Consider the following 23,601-nt stretch of genomic DNA (forward strand, 5'->3'; position numbering starts at 1 on the left):
ATACATTAGGAGAGTCTGATTCGATTCTATCAGCATGATCTAAAGCCTAGTAATACTTCGAAAGACTTTACTTGAAGATCTTTAGTTCTAGGTATTCTTCCAAGAAGACAATCTGAAGAATCTATTAATATATCACATCAAAAATGAAAATATTTTTAAATCATTTTAATAGATGGAAAGATGCATGTAAGAAAATATTTTAAATGATACTGACCAAAACAAACTTTAAAGCTCTTGAAAATCTAGAGAACATTTTTCACAATTTTAAAAGGAAATCCTGCATCCTGATATATGATAAACATGTAGCAGTTAATAGTTTCCTTATATACCAACAATAGCTAATTTGAAAATGTAATTGAAAGACAGTTTATACAGAAAAATAAAGTTATAAAATACATAGAACTAATCCTTACAAAAGTCTAAATAACTCATAAAAAGAAAACTATAAACTTACTGAGAACAGGAAATTGTATCAGAAAAAAATAAAGATAGATGCCATGAATGCCATGTTCCTGAATGAGAAGACATTATATTAAATATGTAAATTGTTTAGAAATTGCTTTGAAATTTCAATCAAAATCCTAACATAATCTCTAGGAACTTGACCTAATTAATGTATTGACATACAAGTAGGCCAAAAAACACACTAGAATAGATGTGAAAATTTTTTAAAAGCAAAGTAGATATGCTTATGTGGATACCAAAGCATAATATTGTTATGACTATAATACTATGGTACTCATGGAAGTATAACACTGGGTCAAAAGAAGTTATATAAAAACTACCTTGAATATAATTAAGGGTTCAAAGTATCATATAGACATCTACTTCTCTGATAGTGGGGATTAGCATGGCGGATTTGATCAGTCCTTGCTTCAGTTGGGAATCATTTAGATCAGAGACTGGCCAACTAAGTAAGGTCTGAGGACCAAATCTAGCCTGAAGCCTAGTTTTAAAAATAAAGTTTTATTGGAACATAACCGTGTACTTTTATTTTCTGTTGTCCATGACTGATTTCCTGCTACAGTGATAGAGGTTAGTTGCAAAGGAGACCCAGGTGCCTTGTAAAGCGAAAGCATTTACTATCTGTCCTTTACAGAAAAAGTGTGCTGACCCTTAATTTAGATGAAGGGTTATAGAATCAAATGATTCCAGGATGCAGGCAGGTAAAATTGTCGAGAGGGAGCAAGACTTAAGTATATGTGTGCCCGTTACGGAAATGGTAGGGAAGTGAAGTGCATTAGCTTTTCAAAAGGAGCTAGACCTCCAGAATTTTTTCCCCTAAGATGTGAAACATGATGATTTTAAAATGTGATTTCAAAGTTTTGTGGATAAGAAAAAATTAAACCAAATACAGTTGTGGTTTGGATTCAGTCCAGTGGCTATCAGTTTACAAGCTTTGGTTTTAACCCCTAACATCATTCTATACAGAAAAATCATATTTTAGTTACAAATTAAATTTTATTTAAACAAACTATATATATAATTCTTATCATTCTTTTACATACTTTATATAATGTGTGTATATTTAGATACAGCTATGTCTACATCTCTATATTTCTGTAGCTAAATAGTGAGATACTGGTCTAATTTCTGAATGTTAATAAAAGATCTAAGGTTAAAAGCAATGTAAACATGCAAAAGAGATGATTATTTTTAATACTCAAATTTTTAAAAATTATTTATATTAAAATATTATTTTACAAATTAAATAATGGGAAATAGTTGTATGAATATTATAAGCTAAGTCCATAATCTTAAATGATCAGAATTCAGGAGTAGATAATTCTAAAAAGAGAGAAAATGTAAATGTCTAATAAATGTGTAAGAAATCTTTAACTTCACTGGTAGGTAACAAAGTGCCAATTAATACAATGAGGTATCTTTTTTTTAATTAAATAAGAAAGGTCAAATGATCATAATATTTTATGCTAGTAGGGGTGTTGTACTCTGTAAATATTTTTGTTATATTTCAGTATAAGATAACAAAACTTTTCTATACAGAAATTTAACAAAAATATTTTGAGGTCTAAAGTTCATACCATTTGTTAATAAAATATAGTACAAAATCGTATGAATTCATTTTTGTTTAAAAATATGTAATAAGAAACACTGGAAGACAGTATAGCATTATTTTAACTATGGCTACCTCTGTGTGATCATTTTTTTGTTTGTTTGTTTGTTTGTTTATCCTTCCTCTGCTTTCTAAATGTTCCATGTGAAACTTTAAATTAGATGGTTTTAAAAGTTAAAAAAAAGAAATTTGGGAGAAAATAAAGACTAATCTTAGTATGATATGAGAGTTCTTGTTTAGTTGTTTTTCCATCTTTAGACACTTGTGGCAGCTATCATAAAATGTTAATTCATCTCCTTATCTATGTTATAAGCTATCAGAGCATCCCATGGCCATGGTAGAAATGGAGCTTACCTAATTAATACCCTTACTCCAAGTTTTCTCTGGGTTGCATCATCCTGGTTATGTTAATATCCACATAATATTTTTTTGTCTTCAATTATTGCATGAGCATCATTATTTTCTATGGAAATCTCCATATACTTCTTCAATATATTTTTGAGCACAGAAACTAAAACTTTGCACAATACTAACATGGATATAATAAATGTTAAATTGCCATTATTACTCCAATTATATTTTTATGCATATTTAAGCATACAGCAATTCAAAGTAGTAGTTGCCTTCCCCATTATGTGAAATTGGTAACATGTTTTTTCTGTGTTACAAGATAATTTACATTGTTTAATAGTATTTTTTTCAAACTGCTAATTGATTATCATAATTGTTAGATATGGTAAGACAAGGTAATATATTACTTTTGAACATTTATTGTATTTTATAATCCTTCTATTTTAACAGTTCCTTGCCTCTCCAACTTTACTGCACCAATGGGAACAGTCCTTTCTCCTGATTATCCTGAAGGGTATGGAAATAATTTAAATTGCATCTGGACAATAATCTCTGATCCAGGGAGTCGGATCCACCTTTCTTTCAATGACTTTGATCTGGAATCCCAGTTTGACTTCCTTGCTGTTAAAGATGGGGACTCTCCAGACTCTCCAATTCTTGGAACCTTTACTGGGGCTGAGGTGCCGTCCCACCTTACTAGTAATAGTCATATCCTACGATTGGAATTTCAAGCTGACCACTCAATGTCAGGACGTGGCTTTAACATCACTTATAACAGTAAGTTTAATTTTCCTGTTTAAAATATTTCTACAAATTAAAGCTAGAAAGGAATTATACAATCCAACACTCTTATTCCACAAATAAGGAAACTTGAACAAGTCATATACATAATTTGTATCAGGGACAGTCTTAGTACTTGATTTCTAACTATATTTTACTCTCTATTACTTCATTTCTCTTTGTCAGAGGCCTGATATTAAGGAAATTTTAAATATAATTATTATATCAACTAATATATTAACTTATTCTTTTAAATCTTATAAGCATAATCTCTACCTACTATAAATCACATATCTTGCTCTGTTATCAGGATGTAAACGTAAAAGAGAGATAGAGCTTTCCTTCGAGATATCCATAAACCAATAGGGAATTTTTAAAAAGTCACAATTCCAAAGACAAAATTCACAAGGCTATCAAAGTATCACAGGAAAGGAAATCACTAATTTTGGGACAGTAGACTACTGAGCTGATTTAACAAAGCCACTATGGGGGCAAAATAGTGTAGTGATTAAAATATCAGCTCTAAAGTCAAACTGTGCAACTTCAAATCTTGGCTTTGCTACATTTTTAGGTTATACTGAGCTCAGTATTCTCATCAGTAAAATCATATTGGGTTTTTGTAAGGAGTTGTTGATGGAAAAATAATCCATGGTAGATCTAAGTAAGAAATGGAAAATTTTTTTCAAGCCAACTGAGAATTATATTCTGGAAGACAGTCTTTTAGAAAGCTCTTAGAGGTCAAAGCACAGTTATGTAAGCTTTTGAAACAAAGAATTACAGTCAGCTGACATACTGACAGTTTACACAATCCAGATCTGCACATACAAAGCAAGGAGTGGGTCATTGTCATTCTTACCATTAGGAGAAGGAAAGTTATCCTTATGAGAAGGAAGTTTATCCCCTAAGGAGGTCTGGTTAATGCAGATGCACAATACATACTAAAGCACAGGGAAGAGCTCAAAAGGGCAGAAGAAAAAATTTATGTTCAATTTTTCTGTCTTGCCACAAAATAGGGATTTTATGTCATCAGAGGAGATAAGGTGAAGCATGTAATTAATCTAGCACATAAACCCAGTAAATGCTTAATAAACATTAGGTGTTGTTTAGTTGGCTTTTGAACTATTCCCTTGACAACTCTTACTGTATTATTGGTTTATTGTATTGCTCTAGATTTCAGAGTTCTTTGAGGTTGTTTAGCTATTGTCTATCACCGATACTTTTGTAGTTCAAAAGGATGAGTATTATTTTTCTTAAAATAACATGGTATAAATATTATAAAAAGATGAACCATATAAAGGAGAAAATATCTTAATAAGTTAACAAGCTTTCATACTAATGCTTCCTTTTGCAAATGTTTTACCTGAAACTATATAATACTAGCAATTTTTATTGTTTTTCTGCAAAGCTGTCAGAAACTGACCAACTCGATGAGTTAGTATTTGTGTCATATAACAATAGGATTTAATTTCCTGCTCTGTAAAAAAGAATTGCGCCCTCCTTCCCCAACCCCATGCCTCAGCCCATTCAGTGCTGAACTTTGTCATTAGTAACAAAATAAAGTTACTGTCTTTTGAAAGTGACGCTAGTGGTGAACACTCTTACTGATAAGTTGTCAGTTTGTAATTGCACATCATTAAAGTTAATTAGCTGTGACATGTATCATAGAGACTGGCTATATAAAATGATTTCTCTGTCTGTAAAGATAGATACATATATGCACTTACCTATTTACAACTTTTATTTTGTCTTAAATGCATAATATTTTAACTTTAATGTTTATGGTACCTTGAAGGTATTATGGAAATATGCCTCCTGGTTCCTTGTTCTGTTTCTCTAGTACATAATTTAACCCACTGTATGCAAATTATTATATTTAATGCTTACTCCTGAATTATTTTTTCTGAAAAATTATCCATCAGGCATTATATTTAGGAGCAACTAGGATTAATCAAAATTAAGCTTTTTAAAAGCCAACAAAAAATAATAATTAGAAATAAATGTGTCTACAAAATATATTTTATATATTTTAGAATTTACCTTAATATTATTTTGTACTGCTTAACTTATAAATGAGGAGACTGGGAGATACAAGGTAAAATAAGATAGTGGCCCTGAATAAAAGAACTCACATTATCTTGAAAGACATGAGACAACCCCAAGATACAGTATGTTGTTGAGAAAAAACTTAAAGCCAGACCAGGGGATAAGTTTCAATCCTATCTCTACAATCTGAGGAAAGCTGCTTACCTTTTTCCAAACCTCATATTACTCTTTAAAGTAAATGGCTATATTTTGCTTATCAGGCTAGTCTAAATGTTAAGTGAAGTAATAATAGATCTAAAGCTCCTATCACAGTGCCTAGAACATGGTAATTGCAAAAGAGTAAACTCTCTCTTCCCTTTTCTTAGATGGTAGAGAGTAAATGAGATATGGAAAATGGAAAATTATTTAAAAATTGTAAGATTTTCATATTTGATGGAAACATTTCACTTTAATTTTTACAATGAGACTATCTCTTTGTTCCAAACAATGAATCACAAGAAGTTTGCAAGAGGACATAGTCAGCCTGTTCTTTATTCACATTAATTGAATTCTGTCTAGCTTATACTGGACATTTTTGCATAGATAAGGCTAATGATTTCAAGAAAACAAGCACAAATAATTATATTTTGAATTTTTGTAATTTTAGAATGTAGTTAATATTTTTAAATCAATCACATGTATTACACATCACAGGGAAACAGATACGGTCAGAGGAAAGCCTGTATTTTTTTAACAAAGATTTTTCTAGAAATAAATATAGCCTTTTAAAAATCACTTTTTCTCACCTCAGATATACAACAGTCTGTCTCATTCTGCTAGTTCATATGTTTTTCTTTTTTTGCTGTTCTCAAGCATTTGGACATAATGAGTGTCCTGATCCTGGAATACCAATCAATGCAAGGCGATTTGGAGACAACTTTCAGTTAGGAAGTTCGATTTCAGTTATTTGTGAAGAAGGATTTATTAAAACCCAGGGAACAGAAACAATTACATGTATTCTTATGGATGGAAAAGTGATGTGGAGTGGACCAATTCCAAGATGTGGAGGTAAGCACAATGATCAGTAAAAATATAATCCCATCATCACCGGGCACTAGAAACCATAACAGGAAATGCATCATTCTATCAAGACTGCTGTAATCTTTATCTTAAAATATCATTTAGTATTGTACATTAGACATGCAGTCTATAGTTAAATTATACTTTTAAGTTTTCATGTTAAACTTTTTTAAGAAACATTTTAGAAGCTCCCTTTAAAAAAGTGCTCTTATTAATATATTAATAAATGATCAGATATTGGTTGCATGTGCAGATTCTCTTGAATATACTTTATAGTTATTGCTTAGTACACTTTATAGTTTCCAGTCATATTTTTCTTTGTATCTTAACTATTCATGTAAAAAACTTATTTTATTTTCAAAAATGTGTCAACTATTACTAATTTCAGTAAATACATTTATGCTAAAGAAGCCATTATTTAAAATGTATAATTCTTCTAGGCAGAGTTTTCTAGACATTCTTTTTTTTTTCAATTTTGATTTGCCCAATAAAATATAGTCAAGAAAGTTCAGGACAAAATATATGTATGTGATATATATACACAATGTTTGGAAGTACAAGTGTATCCTTGAATACATGTGTTCACATAAAGTCATCTTAAAAATAAAATATGTCAAGTATATAGTGTATCAATTTAGAATCTATAAGAATGTGGGTGGGGGGCTTTGTTTAGAATTGTCACAGTAGAAACTGGCAGTCTGAATTCTACTTTTGTGTTATTCTAGCACCTAAAATACCACATACATTTTATTTTAAAAATACATAAAATAATTTTTACTAAGACATAGATGAACCATGAAAAACCCTTGAAACATCCTTTAATAGATCACCATGTAATGGTTAGGTGACAGTTTTAAGTGGTTTCTTTTTCTTGCTTTCACAGTTTTTCTTCTTAGCTGTGCCCGAATTGACAATGGAACCTTTGTTTTCTCAATTTCTAGCTGATAAATTGAGAATACTTAATATATACTCACCAGTAGTATAGCAGACTCAATTGAATAATACAGCCATTACCTATAAATGTTGAGCTTCATTGAACTGAACATTTTCATAATGTCTCATGATCAAGTAGTCCAGACCATGCAGTTACGTTTTCTTCTTAGCCCCTTCAAGTAGCACCTCCTTCCTCTTCTAACCACTTTCTCTTTGTAGAATCAGGGGACTGAACTATACAACTTCTCTGTTTCTTTTCCAAATCTCAAATAGTATGGGCTTAGTAGGGGTTACCCTGACAATGGTTATGACTATGCTATTATGTTTAAAAAACATAATGGAGTTTCACAACACAGGATTAAAATAAGAGAAAAATGGAAAGTAATCGATTTTTTCCATTATATACTTTGTTTGCCCCTGAGCTCATTCATTGTTCTGACCATAGCTCCTGACCTCGATACTTGTTGAATCGGTCAGGAATGCCTACATTAGTATTTGAAGGATAAGTAGGGGATAAGGAAGGAAAAGTTTGTTTCAGGTTTAGCACAAGTTTTGTATGACTGGAGTGGAGGATAGAGGGACAAGGATTTGATGAATACAGAGGACTCTGGAGAATGGCATGCTTTGCACACAGTGCTAAGCAGATTAAAACTTATCCCGTGAGCAATGGGAAGCTACTTCAGTTTGGAAGTGACCTGACTGAGCCCTTCCTCCCCTGCACTGGGTTTGTTTGCAGTCCCAGTGAACAGACACAGAGACCACCTCCAGGTAATTGTTGAGTTTTGTTGGATCCTTACTTGCCTAACTTGGGTGTTGGTTTAGGAGCTGCTTGGTGCCTAGCTGCATAGGAAGGTAAAAATAATGAAGCTGACATCAATAGACCATTTGATGAATTGCTGCTTTATTTGAGAGAGCAATTTCAGTGAGATTTTTCACTGTGAAAGTGAATGTTATTTAACTTTTAACAATAAGTAGAATAAAATATTCAAAACTCTAATTTGGCATAGGCCAATAGGCTGTCCAGACATCCTGAAGAGAACCTTAAACAATTTCCAGAGGAGAATAATATGTTTTTCTGCATATGTGAGTGAAATTACGTGCAGTTGGCTCGCCTGCCAACTTCTGGATCCAACACTAAGTGGGAACATCACTAAGGATAAGGCTGAAGCCAGGCAGGGAAGAATGGAAGTGAGCTGGAAGCAGTCTTAACGTGGCACTCGCCAGATTTCCTGCCATATCCCAGGCCATGTTTTGATCCAGCTTCCACCCAGTAAAGCAGACTCCTATCAGCTCCTTTATGTCTAACTCTGGTGGGTTTTATTTCTAAGACTCTAATTAAGGTTTGTAAAGATTTCTTTCAGTTTTGCCTGAATTCTACTTAGGTATTAACAACAAAAGTCTGAGACTAGCTGAGGAAAGCTTATTTTAAAAAATTTTCCTGTTTTGTTGTTGTTTATTATACATTTATTTATTATATTAAACATTTTTATAGATGAAATATGTACATGTTTATATGTTCTGATTAATACAAATAATTTTATACTTATGTTTTATTTCCTTCACATAAAACACTCCAAAATCAAATGCATTGTTAAAAATTACTAATGTGTATGAATTGTTGTGTGTTAAAATTAGAAAGTTATTTGTTTTAACCAGAATTTATAGAGCAAGTCAGTATAAAATGTTTTAATAAGAAATCCCAGAGCTTCCGCTCACTTAAAGATTGCCCTCTTCCCACAACTACTCTCTATCACAATTGTGTAAAACTTTAGGCATGTTGCAAATTAGTGATCCGCACATGTCAACCAGTCTTCAATACTAAAACTGTGGAAAACCTTTGAGAAAAGTGAAAGGAAACTTTTTACCTGTCATAGGCCCTAAATAAGGATTGTTCAAACCAAAAGGGAAAAATGAAATGACAATGTGTTGCAATTCTCTGATCTCACTGCTGAACTTAGATTTATTTTGGATAGCTTAAATACAATTGTTAAAAAAATTGAGTTATATATTTTATTCACTGACCCAAGTTCTACACTGATGAATTAAATAAGGGTAGATTTAGGCTATCTTTGTGAAAATTTGAACCTTTTTCTCTAGAATGGGTTGATCAAATTTCCTCATGAGGAAGAAAAAGTAGATGTTTTATAAAGCTTTGCAAAATACATTAATTTTTATAATTAGTACTGAAATCATTCACTTTGAATTCCACAGATCATCAGCTGAACTCAGTTTAGTGACAATCAATGGCTCTTTGGCCCACGTCTAGACAGGAGCCTGACTATAGCTGGCTCTGTGTAGCACCCGTCTCTGCCAGGCGTCGCCTTCAAGCACACATCCTAAAGGCATGAAGGGGGTCTGCGAGGCTGTCATACAGCGGACACAGGGATTCTCATGATTTTCCACCTAGAAAGCTTCCTAAAAACTTCCTTTCTCTCCACCAAATTTTCTTACTCATAGCAACTGCATAAGCGCTCTCCCTCGCTTGCCCTGTAGTCTCCTCACATTTGTTTATTCTTCTTTCCCACACAGCTCAATCCCCCTTTTAAAGGATAATTGCGAGCCTTTTCACTAAACTCAGCCCTCAGGGAGTTCAGTTTTCTCATAAGAATCTTTCTCCTTGGAATTCTTTCTTTCCACCCTCTTTTTCTTTCCTAAAATATGATCAGAATCCCTTTCAGGGGCTTCTGAGGGCATTGCCAGGCTTACCCACATATGTCCTTCAAAGTCCCTTCTACCAGGAAATTCAGAAAAGGGAGGAAAGAGGCACACCATAACTGCATTTGGATTCATTTTTCTCTTCATCTGTGTGTGTGTGTGTCTGTATCTTCTGATACACAAGTAAGATTGTGCTTTTACTTAATTATTTTTTCAAAGTAGTAGTGGGCAACTAGAGTTCCTTCACTGCACCAAGCAGTGCAAAGTAGAGCCATCCCTTACCCTCAAATCCTGGAATGTTTTTCTCACCCAGTAAAATCCCAGAGGATTTCTAGTTACTGGAATGTTCCTTGTGACTAATCCTACTACATAGAAGGCAATTTTTAAGGTATAGTATTTGACCTACTCAGTTTTTTTATTGGCTTTGGAAAACCCACTGTCTCTGCCTTGCTTATTTTCTTCCTGTCTAAGGGCCTGCTCCAAGGGTAAAGGCATACTTGCTTTACCTCAAAAGATCTGAGCATCATTATTTAGCCTTCATTTCTTCACTGTCTCTTTTTACTATTTTTAGTTTAAAGTTTGTTTTGTTTGAGACCTTCTTTCTTAAGTGCAGCCATAATTAACTCATTTTTCTCAGCTTTGATTTGCTTCACCAGATTTGGGAGACCTTTGTAGTAGGGGAATGAGTCTGCAGTTATGTGGTAAATTGGCTATAAGTCCACTCTGCTGTGAACATGTTACAGGTGCGGTTCCTTCCATCTGTTCACACCTTTTCCTAGCAGATGCCTTGTTTTTAACCATTTCTATGAGTTTAGCACATATCCAGAACATATTCTTCCAGCATTTGCACTCAGCTCAAATTCATCTAGATATTTATGTCCTCCAGTGTGGTGACACCAACTGCCATTAGATGGAGGTTTTGATGGATCTGAGTCAACTAATAACACCTAATGTCCCATGCTCTAGATCAGGAGTCATAACCTCAAATACTTACAAGGGCAAGACAGTAACAGAAATAAATTTGGTTGGCTGAATAAAACAAGTTACCCTCTCAAGGAGAAGGTGTAATTTCTCACTTTTTATAGAGACATTGTTACTGATAAACATTTCTCTGTTTAACAACAACAGCGACAACAATAACATATAATAGAAGAATGATCCCATTGACAGCTGACAACAGCGTTCCCATTAGCCCATGCAGTCCCTCTATGCACATTCAAAAAGAACATTTCCAAGAGGGAAATGGCTTGAACTAGTGGTTACAAAGGCACTTTAGTTGGAAATCCAACAAGAGCAGCTAGTCCCTTGGAGAGTGTGCTAGGCCAGTGGAACAGATTAGAAACTATGTGCCAACCTCTCTTCCTTTGGAGAAAGCACCCAAGTGTCCCAACAAACTGGGTGTTCTTTGGACTTACCTAAGAACCATTTTCTAGATAGTTATTTCATAAAAAATAAAGTTTCTGGGTTCCGCCTATTTGTGAATTTATGTAACACTGCTCAAGTCTGATCCTCTGGCACCTAGGATCTAGCTGGAACATCGTATCCTGAATTGTGCATTCTCCCCCAGATTGTCATTTCAATCTCAGAGTAGGCTCTACCGCGTCCTTTTGACTCTGCATTGACGTTCTGCTAATATTTGAATCTTTTTCATCATTTGGCACTAACATTTTCCTAATAATTTAGCTATTAATGTGGCTCAGTTGTGTGGTACGATTTGATTCAGGCAGACTCAAGAGCTGTACCAGATTCAAGAAGCATTAATAAATAAAACATATTCTTTACTTTGTTTTTTCTTTGAGTTGGAATGCAAAGGTTTTAAACAATGCAGTAACTAGAAAGCGTCCCCAACATTTTCCTAAGTTATGTCGTCCCCAATCCTCCCATTCAAGACAACTTACATATAAAAATCATCACCATCATCATCATCATCATCTTTTTTTTCTCTCATGCTCATACATAGTCCTGTCATCACTAAGCTGTCTCTTCCTTCATATTTCCCCTTTTTCCCCTTTTTCAGTCCCATGCCCTTGCTCAAATGCCCGTCTCTTCCATACTTAACCCTTAGTTTAACATAAAACCTACTGACTCCAAACTACACTGCCCCCAGGAAAGATTAGCTCATCCCATTCTAATAGTTTTGGGTCGAGATTCTGTCTCCTTGGAAGGTTGGTAAACACAATTCTTCACCTCATTATAAGAAATAATGCATTGGTTAAAAAAAAAAGAGAGAGATGAAGTTTTTGACATATCTTTTCAAGCTACTCTCTGCCTTGCATTTCTACTTTATAAAAATACCTGCCCTGTATTTGCCAGTAATAAACTAGCCAAAGAATCCCAAAAGAACTTGAAAGAGATAGCATTCCATGAGACTTATAATAAAACAAGAAAGTTCTCTTCCTAGGTGTCAAGCAGTGAGCACTAAGTCATCTAGAGTTTTCTGTTTTAAAAAGCAAAACAGTTGGACATAAATTGTCTCCTATCTCTGTTTCAGTCACAGAAGGAAACTGTTCCTAGGTATGAGGATTTATTATTCATTTGTGAATGTCATTAAAAGAAAATGCTATTGAACTGAAGGATGAGAAGGATTTATTTGCAGACCAAAAATGAGAGTTGGGTTAAAATATATTCATTATTTCTTTATAAAATCTGGACTGTATGCCATTTATTTTTTAAAATAAAATATCTCTTAAAAAGTTATAAAATTATTTAACTATTCATGGAAACTTCTATACTTTATTAAATTTCATTTTAACAAATATACATTTGTTATATCATTTTAGTCTCTCTTCCTGGTTTCTCCTCATCTCTGTGATCTCTGTCTGTATGTATCCAAAGCTAGGTCTTGAATATTTTCTCCTGTCTATTTCCACTCACTCTCTTGGTAATTTTCATCTGGTCTCCAGCTTTAAATAACATCTATGTGTTGATGTCTCTCAAATTTACATCTCCAGCCTACTTCTCTGTCATGAAGTCCAGACTCATCTCCTCAACTTCATCCTTAATATATCTACTTAGATGTTTAATAGGCATCTTAAACTCAACCTGTCCAAAATTGATCTGGACTCCCCTGACACTCCATAACTGACGCTGTCACAGGCTTTCTCCATTATCATTAACAGCACTCCATTCTTCCAGTAATTCAGGCAAAAACTCTTGGGAGTAATTCCTGACTCCTATCTTTCTTTCATAGCCATACACAATCCATCATAAATATCTGTTAGCTCTACCTTTAATACCTATATTCGGAACTTATCTACTTCTTACTTCCTCCACTGCTGACATCCTGGTCCCAGTAACCATCATCTCTAGCCTAGATTACTACAATATGCTTCTGACAAGTCTCATTGCTTCTGCTGTTGCTCCTGTTTAGTTCTATAGCAATGGTTTGTTGTTCAGTTTACCTGTGCCCACTCATTAGTTTCTTCATCGTTATTTCTCATCTGGGACTCAAAAGACTCTAATACATACATGCTATCTGCTTCTGTCCTCCTTTTTACCTAGCTCTTTATCTCCCATGCCCTCTTCACTATAGCTAGCAATGTGCTCTCTAATCTAAAGCAATCCCCTCAACAAAAATGGAAATGGAATATTGGCCTTTTGGATTACATGGTCATGTTCTTGAATATAATTAGAGTGTAATACATTCATTGAACTGCTTTATAGATAAAGAGGATTACATTTAATAAAATACATTGGAAGAATCAAATGAATGCTGTTGGTTCAAAGCAGTTGATTTAATTAAGATGCTGAGTTAAGACTAACTGAAATAAAAGTTGCCCCTTCTTTGTGAAGACTCATAGTAATTTTGAATATTGTTATCATTGTAGCCTCCCTGACAAGAAATGCAACAGGAGCAAAAGGCATGACTAACAAGGTACAAAGGCAAAGTTTCCTGTAGCTTTGGGATTGGCAACTTAGACCACACCAACTAAAGAGAAAAATATTTCAGTATCCCCCTCCATAAAATATTGAAGTTCAGACGCCCCCTTTGTGGCTTATTAAGTAGATTCTAACTGACTCATCTCTCTCAAACCTAACTTCAGCTATTCCATTCCCAATTTATACAAGCAGCAAAAGAAAAGTAAGGGAGATAGAGAATATCTATCTATCTATCTATCTATCTATCTATCTATCTATCTATCTAAACTGTTGAAGTCAAAACTTGTTCAGCTTTTCATTTATCTCCCGATAGGAAGGAAGATGCTAGTCTCCTTCTCTTCAAACTAAGTTAAGGGGAAAGACTCTAAAAGAATCCTTCATAAGAGAATGCAGTTTCCTGTGAGAAAGAGGAACTAGAATCCCCAAGTAGATACCTAATTACACAGTGTACTTGCTGATCTGCCTTGTATGCTAAATGACTGAGACATAAAATTGTTGAAAGCTGGCAGATTGAAGAGACGGAAAGCTGTCTAGCTGAAATAATTTAGCAAGTTGATGATATAAGTTTCCTCTGCATCAAATGAATACCAAAGAACATACCCCAGCTTGGCCACTACGTAAAAGAAACCCAACAACAACCAGAGACCATAGGATGTGCTGTCAGGGGTGGAGGCAGGGAGGTGACTGGAAAAGGCTGAGCTTCTCTTATATCAGGCAGTTATGCAGTGAGAAGCCACCCTTTCGCATTCTTAGCCTTTCCAAAGAACTCATTTATTATCCTGATGGAAAGAACAAAACATTTTCCTTATCTAACAAACAGAAAACCTCATGGGGTTAGGGTTAGTGAGGGAAATAGCAACAGTCAGGAGAGGACTATGACAGCACACTTTCCCTACTTTTAGCCCTAAGGCACCACAGGAAAAAGGACCTAAAAGGAAGAGGAAGGGAACAAAATGAGAATGAGGAGACAATGTGTTCTCTACTCCAGCTATTGAAGTGAACGGAGGAATGAACCAGCAAATGCTGGTCCTCTATCAGCACCATTCTCCTCATCCTCCAAGGTGTTCAGAGATCCACCCTGGGTGGGAAGGTGGAGGAAATAAGAATTTTAAATTGGGTTGAACCAAGTTTTAAATACGGAAAGTGATGAGAATTTTAAGAGGATGTGTCCAACATTTCTTTAAGGGGGAAATATTACTGAACAAAAGTTTGTGTGCCTAATGCACAGTGAGGCCAAACAAACCGAAGCTTTAGAATTTGGAGCAGAGAAAGGTTTATTGCAGGGCCAACCAAGGAGGACAGTTCGAAAAACCCGAACTGGCCGATGGTTTTGGGGGAAAGTTTTTATAGGTAAAATCTGGGGTAAGGGCTGCAAGGTGACTTTCTTCTGATTGATTGGTGCTGAGGTAACAGGGTGGTATTTCAGGAATCTTCAAGCTGAGGCTTGAAGTTGCCATCCTCCACCTGGATGGGGGCCCAGTTCCTGCAGAAGAACTCAAAGAGATTGTTGTATGTATTCCTTGAGGACAAACCAGGCCCCTGCCCCAAGGCTGCAGGCACTATTGTTTCCTGACTGTTCCTCCCTTGTTTCAGTATTCTCTTCCCTAATTAGCAACTGTTTGAATCTGCCCTTTTGGAACTCAGGGAAGGTCGAGAAGGCTGAATGAAGCCTCTTTCTTACAAACAAGAAAAGGGAATTGCAGAAAGGATTTATACGTGGGAGGATGGTCTTGTCCCAGGTTTCTGGGAGTCTCTGGGACACGCCCCGCCAAGTGAGAGTCCTTGGCTTTGTGCAGGAAAGAATTCAAGAGCAAGCCATAGTAAAGTGAAAGCAGATTTATTCAGGGAGATGCACACTCCACAGACAGGGTGCGGATCTTCTCAGAAGGTGAGACACTGTCCCAGAACATGGGGTCCTCTAAGAAAATGAGAGTAGCTTAGTAGATAACACATTCTATAGGCAGGATGCAGGCCGTCTTAAGAGGCCATGAGGTTCAGTCGGGGTTCAGGATGGTTAGGTTTTATGGGCTCTGTAATTTCATATGCTAACAAGTAGGAAGATTACTCCAACTGTTTGGGGGAAGGGCCAGGAATTTCCAGAAATTGAGCCACCACCCACTTTTTGGCCTTTTATGGTTGGCCTCAGATATATCATGGCACCTGTGGGTGTGTGATTTACCATGCTAATGTATTACAATGAGCATATAATGAGGCTCAAGGTCTACTGGAAGTCAAATCTTCCTCCATCTTTTTTACCCCTTTTATGTCCTATCATCCATTGCTGTGTCATTCTTTTAACGATTGTATCCTGACCCCTCCCCTCCTGTCTCACTCCTTCCTACTTGTAATGCGATACCTGAGAGAATTCCTTGAATAAATAGGATGGTACTGAAGCCCCAGGAGAACTGTTTGAAGGCAAGGCTGGGCTTACATGCCTGGTGAGCTTCCCCCTTGAGGATAAGGGGTTTTGTCTTGAATCTAAGTTAGCCTCAAAGTAATGGATATCTTTCTCATTCATAGACATTGTACTCTCTGGAGAGAGTTCATTTGAGGGAGCAATATGAGTAACAATCTGATGCATAGAAAAGAATTTGTGGTTCTCATAGAGAGAATGTGTGTTCACACATGTATACGTATTCATATCTAATGATAGACTCCTCTTTTAGTTACATATTTTGGTAGTGTTGAATTCCAGTCTCTGGGAGTACTAGCTTGAGGGAAACTAATTTAATGACAATAGCCAAGTTTTGCTCAGGGTAGAGGGTAGAAAGGGAATAGAAATGGAAGGAGATGCAGAGCTTGATTACTGCTCTGCAGTCCTAGCATTTTAATCCCTGTGTTCTGGCTTCCTCTTTTTATCCAAGATAGATAGATGCAACTTGTTTCCCATAATTTTCTTTGAAACATCCTCCAGTGTGCTGAGGTTAGACAGAGCTGGTGATTACATACCATGCCTGTAACCATAAAGCAAGTTAATAAGAACAACAACAAAAGGAAATAAATGGAACCATCATTGTTTGATAATCCCTGATGTGCCATCTAGATTTTATCACATACAGCTCCACAGATAGGCTGTCATCCTGATGCAGGAAAATGGATGTGGGGCATGAGGAGGGCCGCTGTGTCCCAGGCTTCAGCTGAGCCCCTGGGACGTGCCTCGCCAAGTGTGGGTCCTTGGCTTTGCGCAGGAAAGAATCCAAAGAGCAAGCCACAGTTGAGTAAAAGTAGATTTATTCAGAGAGATACATTGAAAGGCAAGAGAAAGGCCATGAGGTGTGGGAGTTGGGAGCTCAGATTAAAAGTAGGTACACACTCCGTAGACAGAGTGCGGCAGTCTCCAAAGAGAAAGAGAGGGCGGCCAAGAAGGGCAGTGTTGCCCATTTTTATGGGCTTTGGTAGCTTCATATGCAAATAAGTGTAAGGACCAGTCTAACTAGTCTGGAGAAAGGGCTGGGATTCCCAGGAAGTTGGCCACTTCTCACTCTTTGACCTTTTGTGGCTAGCCTTGGGACTGCCATGGTGCCTGTGGGCATGTTATTCACCGTGCTAATATATTACAATAAGCATATAATGAAGCTCAAGTTCTACTAGAAGTTAAATCTCCCATCATCCTGAGCCTCAAGGCCTACTGGGGGTTGAATCTTCCACCATTTTGGTGTTAACTGCTGTAGCACTCCTTGAATGGCCGTGCCCTGCCTTCTTCCTGTCTCAAGACCAAATGTTAAGTGCTCACTTTTTAAATAGTCAAACCCCAGGGATCAAAACCTTGCTCTTTCAATCCCCAGCTCCCTTCTGAGCATCTCTGTGCCGCTTCTCGGATGAAAGGGCGCCTCCTACGATGGAACACCAGGATTTCTTGGCATTTTTATTCAAGAGAATCATATCTGAATACAGTCTGAAGTGCTTCTGACTGTATCGTATAGGTCTTCAAGCATCCTGGGTATTTTAAATGTGTCCATTCTGCTTAAAGTAACACAGAAATGAGTCAGCACTCCAAGCAGAGTTTTTATAGCAGTCTTTCTTCAGGTCTTAGAAAAATGAACAATATAAATGAACTATATCTGCTTTATCATTTATACTCTGTTTTTATTTCTAAAAAGAGAGGAAATTAGAGGCAACAATTTATATTTTACTAGCAGATCAAAATCACCCCTTTATCCCAGTGTTACGGAAACGGCAGGCCAGTCAAGAAACAAGCACCACTCGGAGGGTTGGAGTACTCAGGTGTATTACGCCTGCAGGCCCAGAGGGGCTTCTGCTCCGAAGCTCTGAGCACCTCCAAGACGTGCGCGTGAGGTTTTATAGGATAAAGTACAAGCTTGGGGTATTCGGCCAATAGGCATGGAACAGCTTTAGCAGCATTATCATCACAAAAGTGGGGGCGGGGAGGCAGCAATCCAACATTCCAAAGCCAGATATGTATCTTTGAAAACCCAGCTGGCTAGCAAAAAACATGAACAGCAAACCAACACTAATTAAGCTAGATTTACAAGTTAGTCTAGCAGAATTCAGATCAGTATTCCAATACTTAGATTTGTGAGTTATCTTGTTAGCCCAGCCCAGCCTCTCCTTCACATTCCTAGACTTGTGAGTTATCTTGTTAGACCAGCCCGGCTTTTCCTTCACACCAGGAACCTGAGAGATTATCCAGGAGCATCTTGGAGCTACAGAGTAGCTATGTCCTCTAAGATTTTGTCAGTGTTATCTGCAGACCAAGAGGTATAAGATGTCCTGAGGGATTGGGGTGGGGTGAGGATCTTGTTAAAAAAGCAGATTTCTGTATCCTAACTTATAACTACTAGAAGTGCATTCTGAGAATTTGCATTTTAACAAAATTTAATCAGAACTCACCTTTAGGTTACCTACAAGGGTTTGAAGTCTTCAAAAGCAATAACCACTGTATGAAGCCAAAAGGTCCTCTCCTCATTCCTCCATTAACTATGAGTTTCAGAAACACAGAACTTACTTGACTTTCCCTCATACGTTAGTACTGTTGTTGAACCTAAATTCATGTACCTGACACATAGTGGGGCCAAACAAACCGAAACATCAGAGATTGAAGTAGAGAAAGGTTCATTGCCAGAACCAAGCCTGGAGAACGGACAGCTCATGTTCAAAAGACCTGGACTCTGATGGCTTTCAGGGAAGAATTTTTAAAGGCAAAATTTGGAGTGAGGACTGCAGGGTATATGACTTTCTTCTAATTGGCTGGTGGTAAGGTAACAGGGTGGTATCCCAGGAATCTTGTGCTCAGCCTGAAGTAACCATCCTTCACCTGGATTAAGACCTTAATTCCTGTGGAAGAACTCATGGATATGTTGTTATGTATATCTCTAGAGGAAGGACTTGAACTCTGCTTTATCCCTGTACAATTGTTTCTTGACTGCTTTTCATTTGTTTCTGCATTCCCTCACTTCCTTGACTAGTAACTGTTTGAATCTGCTCTCAGGAACTCGGGGAAGGTCTAGGAGGCTGAAGTCTTTTTCCTACAAACAAGAAATGTCATGTGTGGAAAGGCTTTACACCTGAGAGGGCCCCACAGGGTCCTCTCATTGTCAATGCTTCTCACTTCCTATCTCTGCTCTTTCTGTCCCCCTTCCCCTATCTTCTATTCATTTTTAAATTTGAACTCACCTCTGACAAAATCTCCTTTAAGAACTCTTTCCTAATGCCCTTGGGATGTTACCTGTCCACCACCCCATGTTTCCAGCCCATCTAACTCAAGCATGTACTTACACTGCATGTTAGCTGTGTCTGTCTTTTTTGTAGAAATTATGTCTCCTGAGGGCAAATATAGTGTCATAGATTTTTTAAAATTTCATCACCTAGCATAGTGTCTTATATATAGCAAAAACTAAACAAAGGTTTATTGAATTAATGAATAATATGTATAATAAATGAGTTCATATTAAGGAAGAACTTAAAATGGAGTGGTTAGAATCTCAAATTTATATTAAAATCTTTGGGTTGAATATTCTATTCCCCTTAACCATCTATCTCTGTCTTCACTAAACCTATGTTAAATAGAATAAGATATGCAAAAATAAATGTCTTTGTTGAAAGATGAATCCAATACATCTATTATGGGAAAGTGTTGCTGAAAGATTGGCCCCCATCCCTGATGAGCCGAACTGAAACTCAGAGACAGGGTCTTAGAGCATAGAAGAAAAGACTTTATTATTTTGCTGGGCCAAAGGAACTCACAGTAGGCTAGTGCCTTCAAAACTGTGAACTCAGCTTGGGGATGGGATAGGGTGATTATATAGCCATAGCTTAAACAATACAGCATAGATAACAATCAACAGAATCATTTTCTTGTCATAAGACTTAGAGTGGCATCACGGTGTCTCCAGGTGACCAGTTCTGTAGAGGCTAATGATTGTCACTGTTTCAATCTCTTTGTCTTATAAGCACCCAAGGCATGGTCTTCTTGATATGTAGCCTATTTTGTAAGGTTACAGTTCCGTGACCTTCTCCCTGAAGAACAATTCAGAAGCCAAGCATGATTATTACTTTCAGTTACTGAAATACAGCAGAAACAGTAAAATTAATAGCTTTATTTTAACAATGGGCCTGGAGCTGTGAGTAGCAACCAGTCAGTCATGTTAGTTGACTATTTTAAGGGCAAGCATAAGAATAAGAAATCTGTTAGCCTAAGTGCGGGCATTTTATTAATTCTCCTTGAGAAGTAGTTTCTAACTTGGAATTTGAAGATTTGAATTTGAATTTCACCACTGCCACTATCTGAATCTGTGTTTCTCATCAAGTCGTGAAACCATGATTTTTTTTTCCTTATCTGCAAAACTGGCATAAGAAAGAAACCAGCACTTTTATGCTACAAGATTATTAAAATAATTAAATTAAATAGTGTGAAAAAAGCATACTCTAAACTGGAAAGCATTATGACTATCTTAGTTGTATAGCAGAAATGGTTAGGTATTTACCCTTAAGCTGAGTTGCCCCACTCACTAAACAGAGTGGTAGGTAGGAAATCGCTGCCCAAATGAAGAACTTCATTTCACAGCCTCCTTTGCTGTTAGGTATGGTCAAGTGAGTAAGCAGAAGCAATATAAATAACTTCCAGGCTGTGGTCCATAAAAAGCATACAAAGAGTGGTTCTCTACGCTCTGTTTCCTTTTTGCCAGCTGAAATAGAAGTGACCCCTAAGGCAATCTAGGAAGTCACATGCTGAAAATGGCCAAATGGCTGTTCTGATAGGTTCACCTCAGTGTACTGTTGCATGAGTGCATCAAATTAAAATTTCACCAGAGTTAAATAGGCAAGGAAGACTTTATTCAATGCTGTTATAATGGGGAAGAGAAAATGAACTCAAATGCACTGAGGGAAGGTTGTAAGGTCTGGGATGAGATAGTGGGAAGGTAATAGAGGAATATATGTTAAAAGTCTAGATTCTTGAAGAAGACTGAAGTTTAGTAAGCTGAAGGTCATTTTGGTCAAGTAAGAAATAAACTACTCTGTTAAGCTACTAAAATCTGGGTGTTTATTTTACCAGCCGTAATCATCCTAATTCACACACAAGAGAGAGGAAGACCCAAACAGAAATAGTCTATCCCAGCCTTTGCCCTATTGCAGTGTTATAATGTGTATTGGTCAATACCTACTTAATTTTATTAAATTTAAAATACGTTTTCAAAGGTTGCATCTTAAACTTATTTTTTTCCTCTAAATATTCACCTTTGTCTTCCATTTACATTAAAGCTTTAGTATCAGCCTATGTTGAAAATGACACTTAGTGTAATCAAGAGCTCAAGACTCTATTTTCTTTTGTTTCTTATGATATTTTACAGACCTTTTTGCCTTAGCACTGAATCTTACTATCTTTCCACATAAAACTCCATCCTGTTTTATTTTCTCCGTTTTGGTGAATGGAATCACCTTCCATAAAGTTGTATATGCCAGGGACCCAACAAGTGGTTTAGACTCCTTCATCTTGCTAATTTGTTGCACATAGCCAATAAATGCTTTTGTGTCTGCCTCCTAAACATCTCTCATATTCAGCCCTTCCCTGTTACCAACATATTTCTCAAATCTGACTATACCTTTTCTAGATAATTGTTAACAGTCTCCTAATTGATCTCACCAACTCCAGGTGCACTGCCCCCAGTCCATTTCACCTGTAACTTCCATTTAAATGAAAATTGTGTTCTTTGTCTATATATGTGTATATGTAGCCTTTGTCTACAATTTTTCAATTGCCTTCACTTTCCTTAATATTGCATATTAGGTCCTTTTCTATTCTTCTTACTTCATCTCTCATCACTTCTTAGTCCCCTAAAAAAGGTACTGACACTACTCAAAAACAGTATGCTAATTTAGCCTTCTATTCTTAAGCACATGCTTTTTCTTCCACTTACAGTACCCTCTCTCTCTTCCTCTGAACTTTCTGACTCATCCTAGGAGACTCAAATTAAATAGAATCTCTTCTGTGAAATCTTAATTCATGCCCTTTTCCAGACCCCTAGTCCCATGGACATAATCTCTCTTATAGAACTTATGACATTATTACTTTTTGCTTATGTTTCTGTGTTTTGCACATGGGCAATGTGAGGAAAGGAAGAAGAATATCTTAATGACATTTGGAAAGAAGTTTCTAGTCAGATTGCCTCTGTTCAAATCCATGCAAGCTGATACGCAAATTATTTAAATTCTCTGCACATCAGTGTTTTTGTCTATAATAGTAAATATGTGGTTGGATTATTTTTGAGCATTGTACAAAATAAGCCAAAGGACTTTTTACATATTGTCTGGTACACAGGAAGCAGTCAATAAATGTTTGTAGAAGTGATACAAATACCACACAGGGCACACACTTGACACACAATTGTTTGCTAAACTACTGAAATATGAATGAATAAATGATGAATGAATGAATGGGATTTGGAAAATATATCTCCTATGGTCTTGGTCTCCTTTCTGTTTTCTATATATTCCAAATTTCCCTTGTTCAGTCAAGGATAGTTACTGTCTTTTACAGAAGTCTTTCTTAAACTATAGTGCCTTTACACTTTGAGGTACACAAGCTTTTAGGTGTTAAATGTATAAACATTTCTTAAGTTTTAATAGCTGTATATTTATTTTCAGGCATTATGGAAATACAACTAGTACATAAAAGTTATGATTTTATGGCTGTTTTTGCTTAGAACAAGTCTAAAGAAATCATTTAAGTTAAAATAAAAGTAAGTTATTTAAAGAAAATTATTAATTATATAAGCAGTACATGGGTGTGGCAGAATTGGAAGGTTTGAACAACTATATTGCCTTTTGTTTGTATTGTTATTCTTGTACAACTAAGTTTCTTTTTGTAAATTCAAATCTTTGCTATTTTTATTATCATTATTAGTTCTTTGTTCCAAAGCTCTTTTTGGGGGGAGAGGGGTACTCTTTTCTCTTGAATGTTTTCTCTGCATTTTGATCTCCCATTATTCTGTCCTGAACTTTGTCCTCTCTGTGCTCTGCTGCTGTTGCTGCACCATGGCTGCTCTATGTGCACATCTTCCTGCCATCTGCTTGATAGTCACTGTGATCATGAAGCTTTTCTTGACTGACGTGCACTGAGCATCTCTCTCTTCTCTTAGATTGCATGCTTTCTTGGGGACTCTATTCCCATACTTTTGGGATAATAATTTTGGGAAGTCCCAACCCTTTTTGTGAAAGAAAGAAGCCACTTCATGGTATAAGTTAGTTAGAAGAAGACTCATTTTGTAGCAGGGTCACTGCAGGGGAAACTCCTTTCAGGAAGCAAACAATCACCACATCTTTATTCTATTCCTTTGCTTTAAAACCCCTTCCTAACTCTGCCTCTCTAA

At 36.3% G+C, this 23,601-nt stretch overlaps 1 protein-coding gene across 1 annotated transcript in view; it reads left to right on the plus strand.

The window, feature by feature from the left end:
* The window catches only part of CSMD3 (CUB and Sushi multiple domains 3), a 1,015,135-nt gene that overhangs the window by 652,546 nt on the left and 338,988 nt on the right, over nt 1–23,601 (plus strand). Inside the window, 2 exon segments of the mRNA XM_032468125.1 lie at nt 2,876–3,202; nt 6,101–6,295. Of these exon segments, the coding sequence (XP_032324016.1) occupies nt 2,876–3,202; nt 6,101–6,295 (522 nt within the window).

Source organism: Camelus ferus, chromosome 25 (assembly GCF_009834535.1).
Source record: "Camelus ferus isolate YT-003-E chromosome 25, BCGSAC_Cfer_1.0, whole genome shotgun sequence".
Lineage (NCBI taxonomy): Eukaryota > Metazoa > Chordata > Mammalia > Artiodactyla > Camelidae > Camelus > Camelus ferus.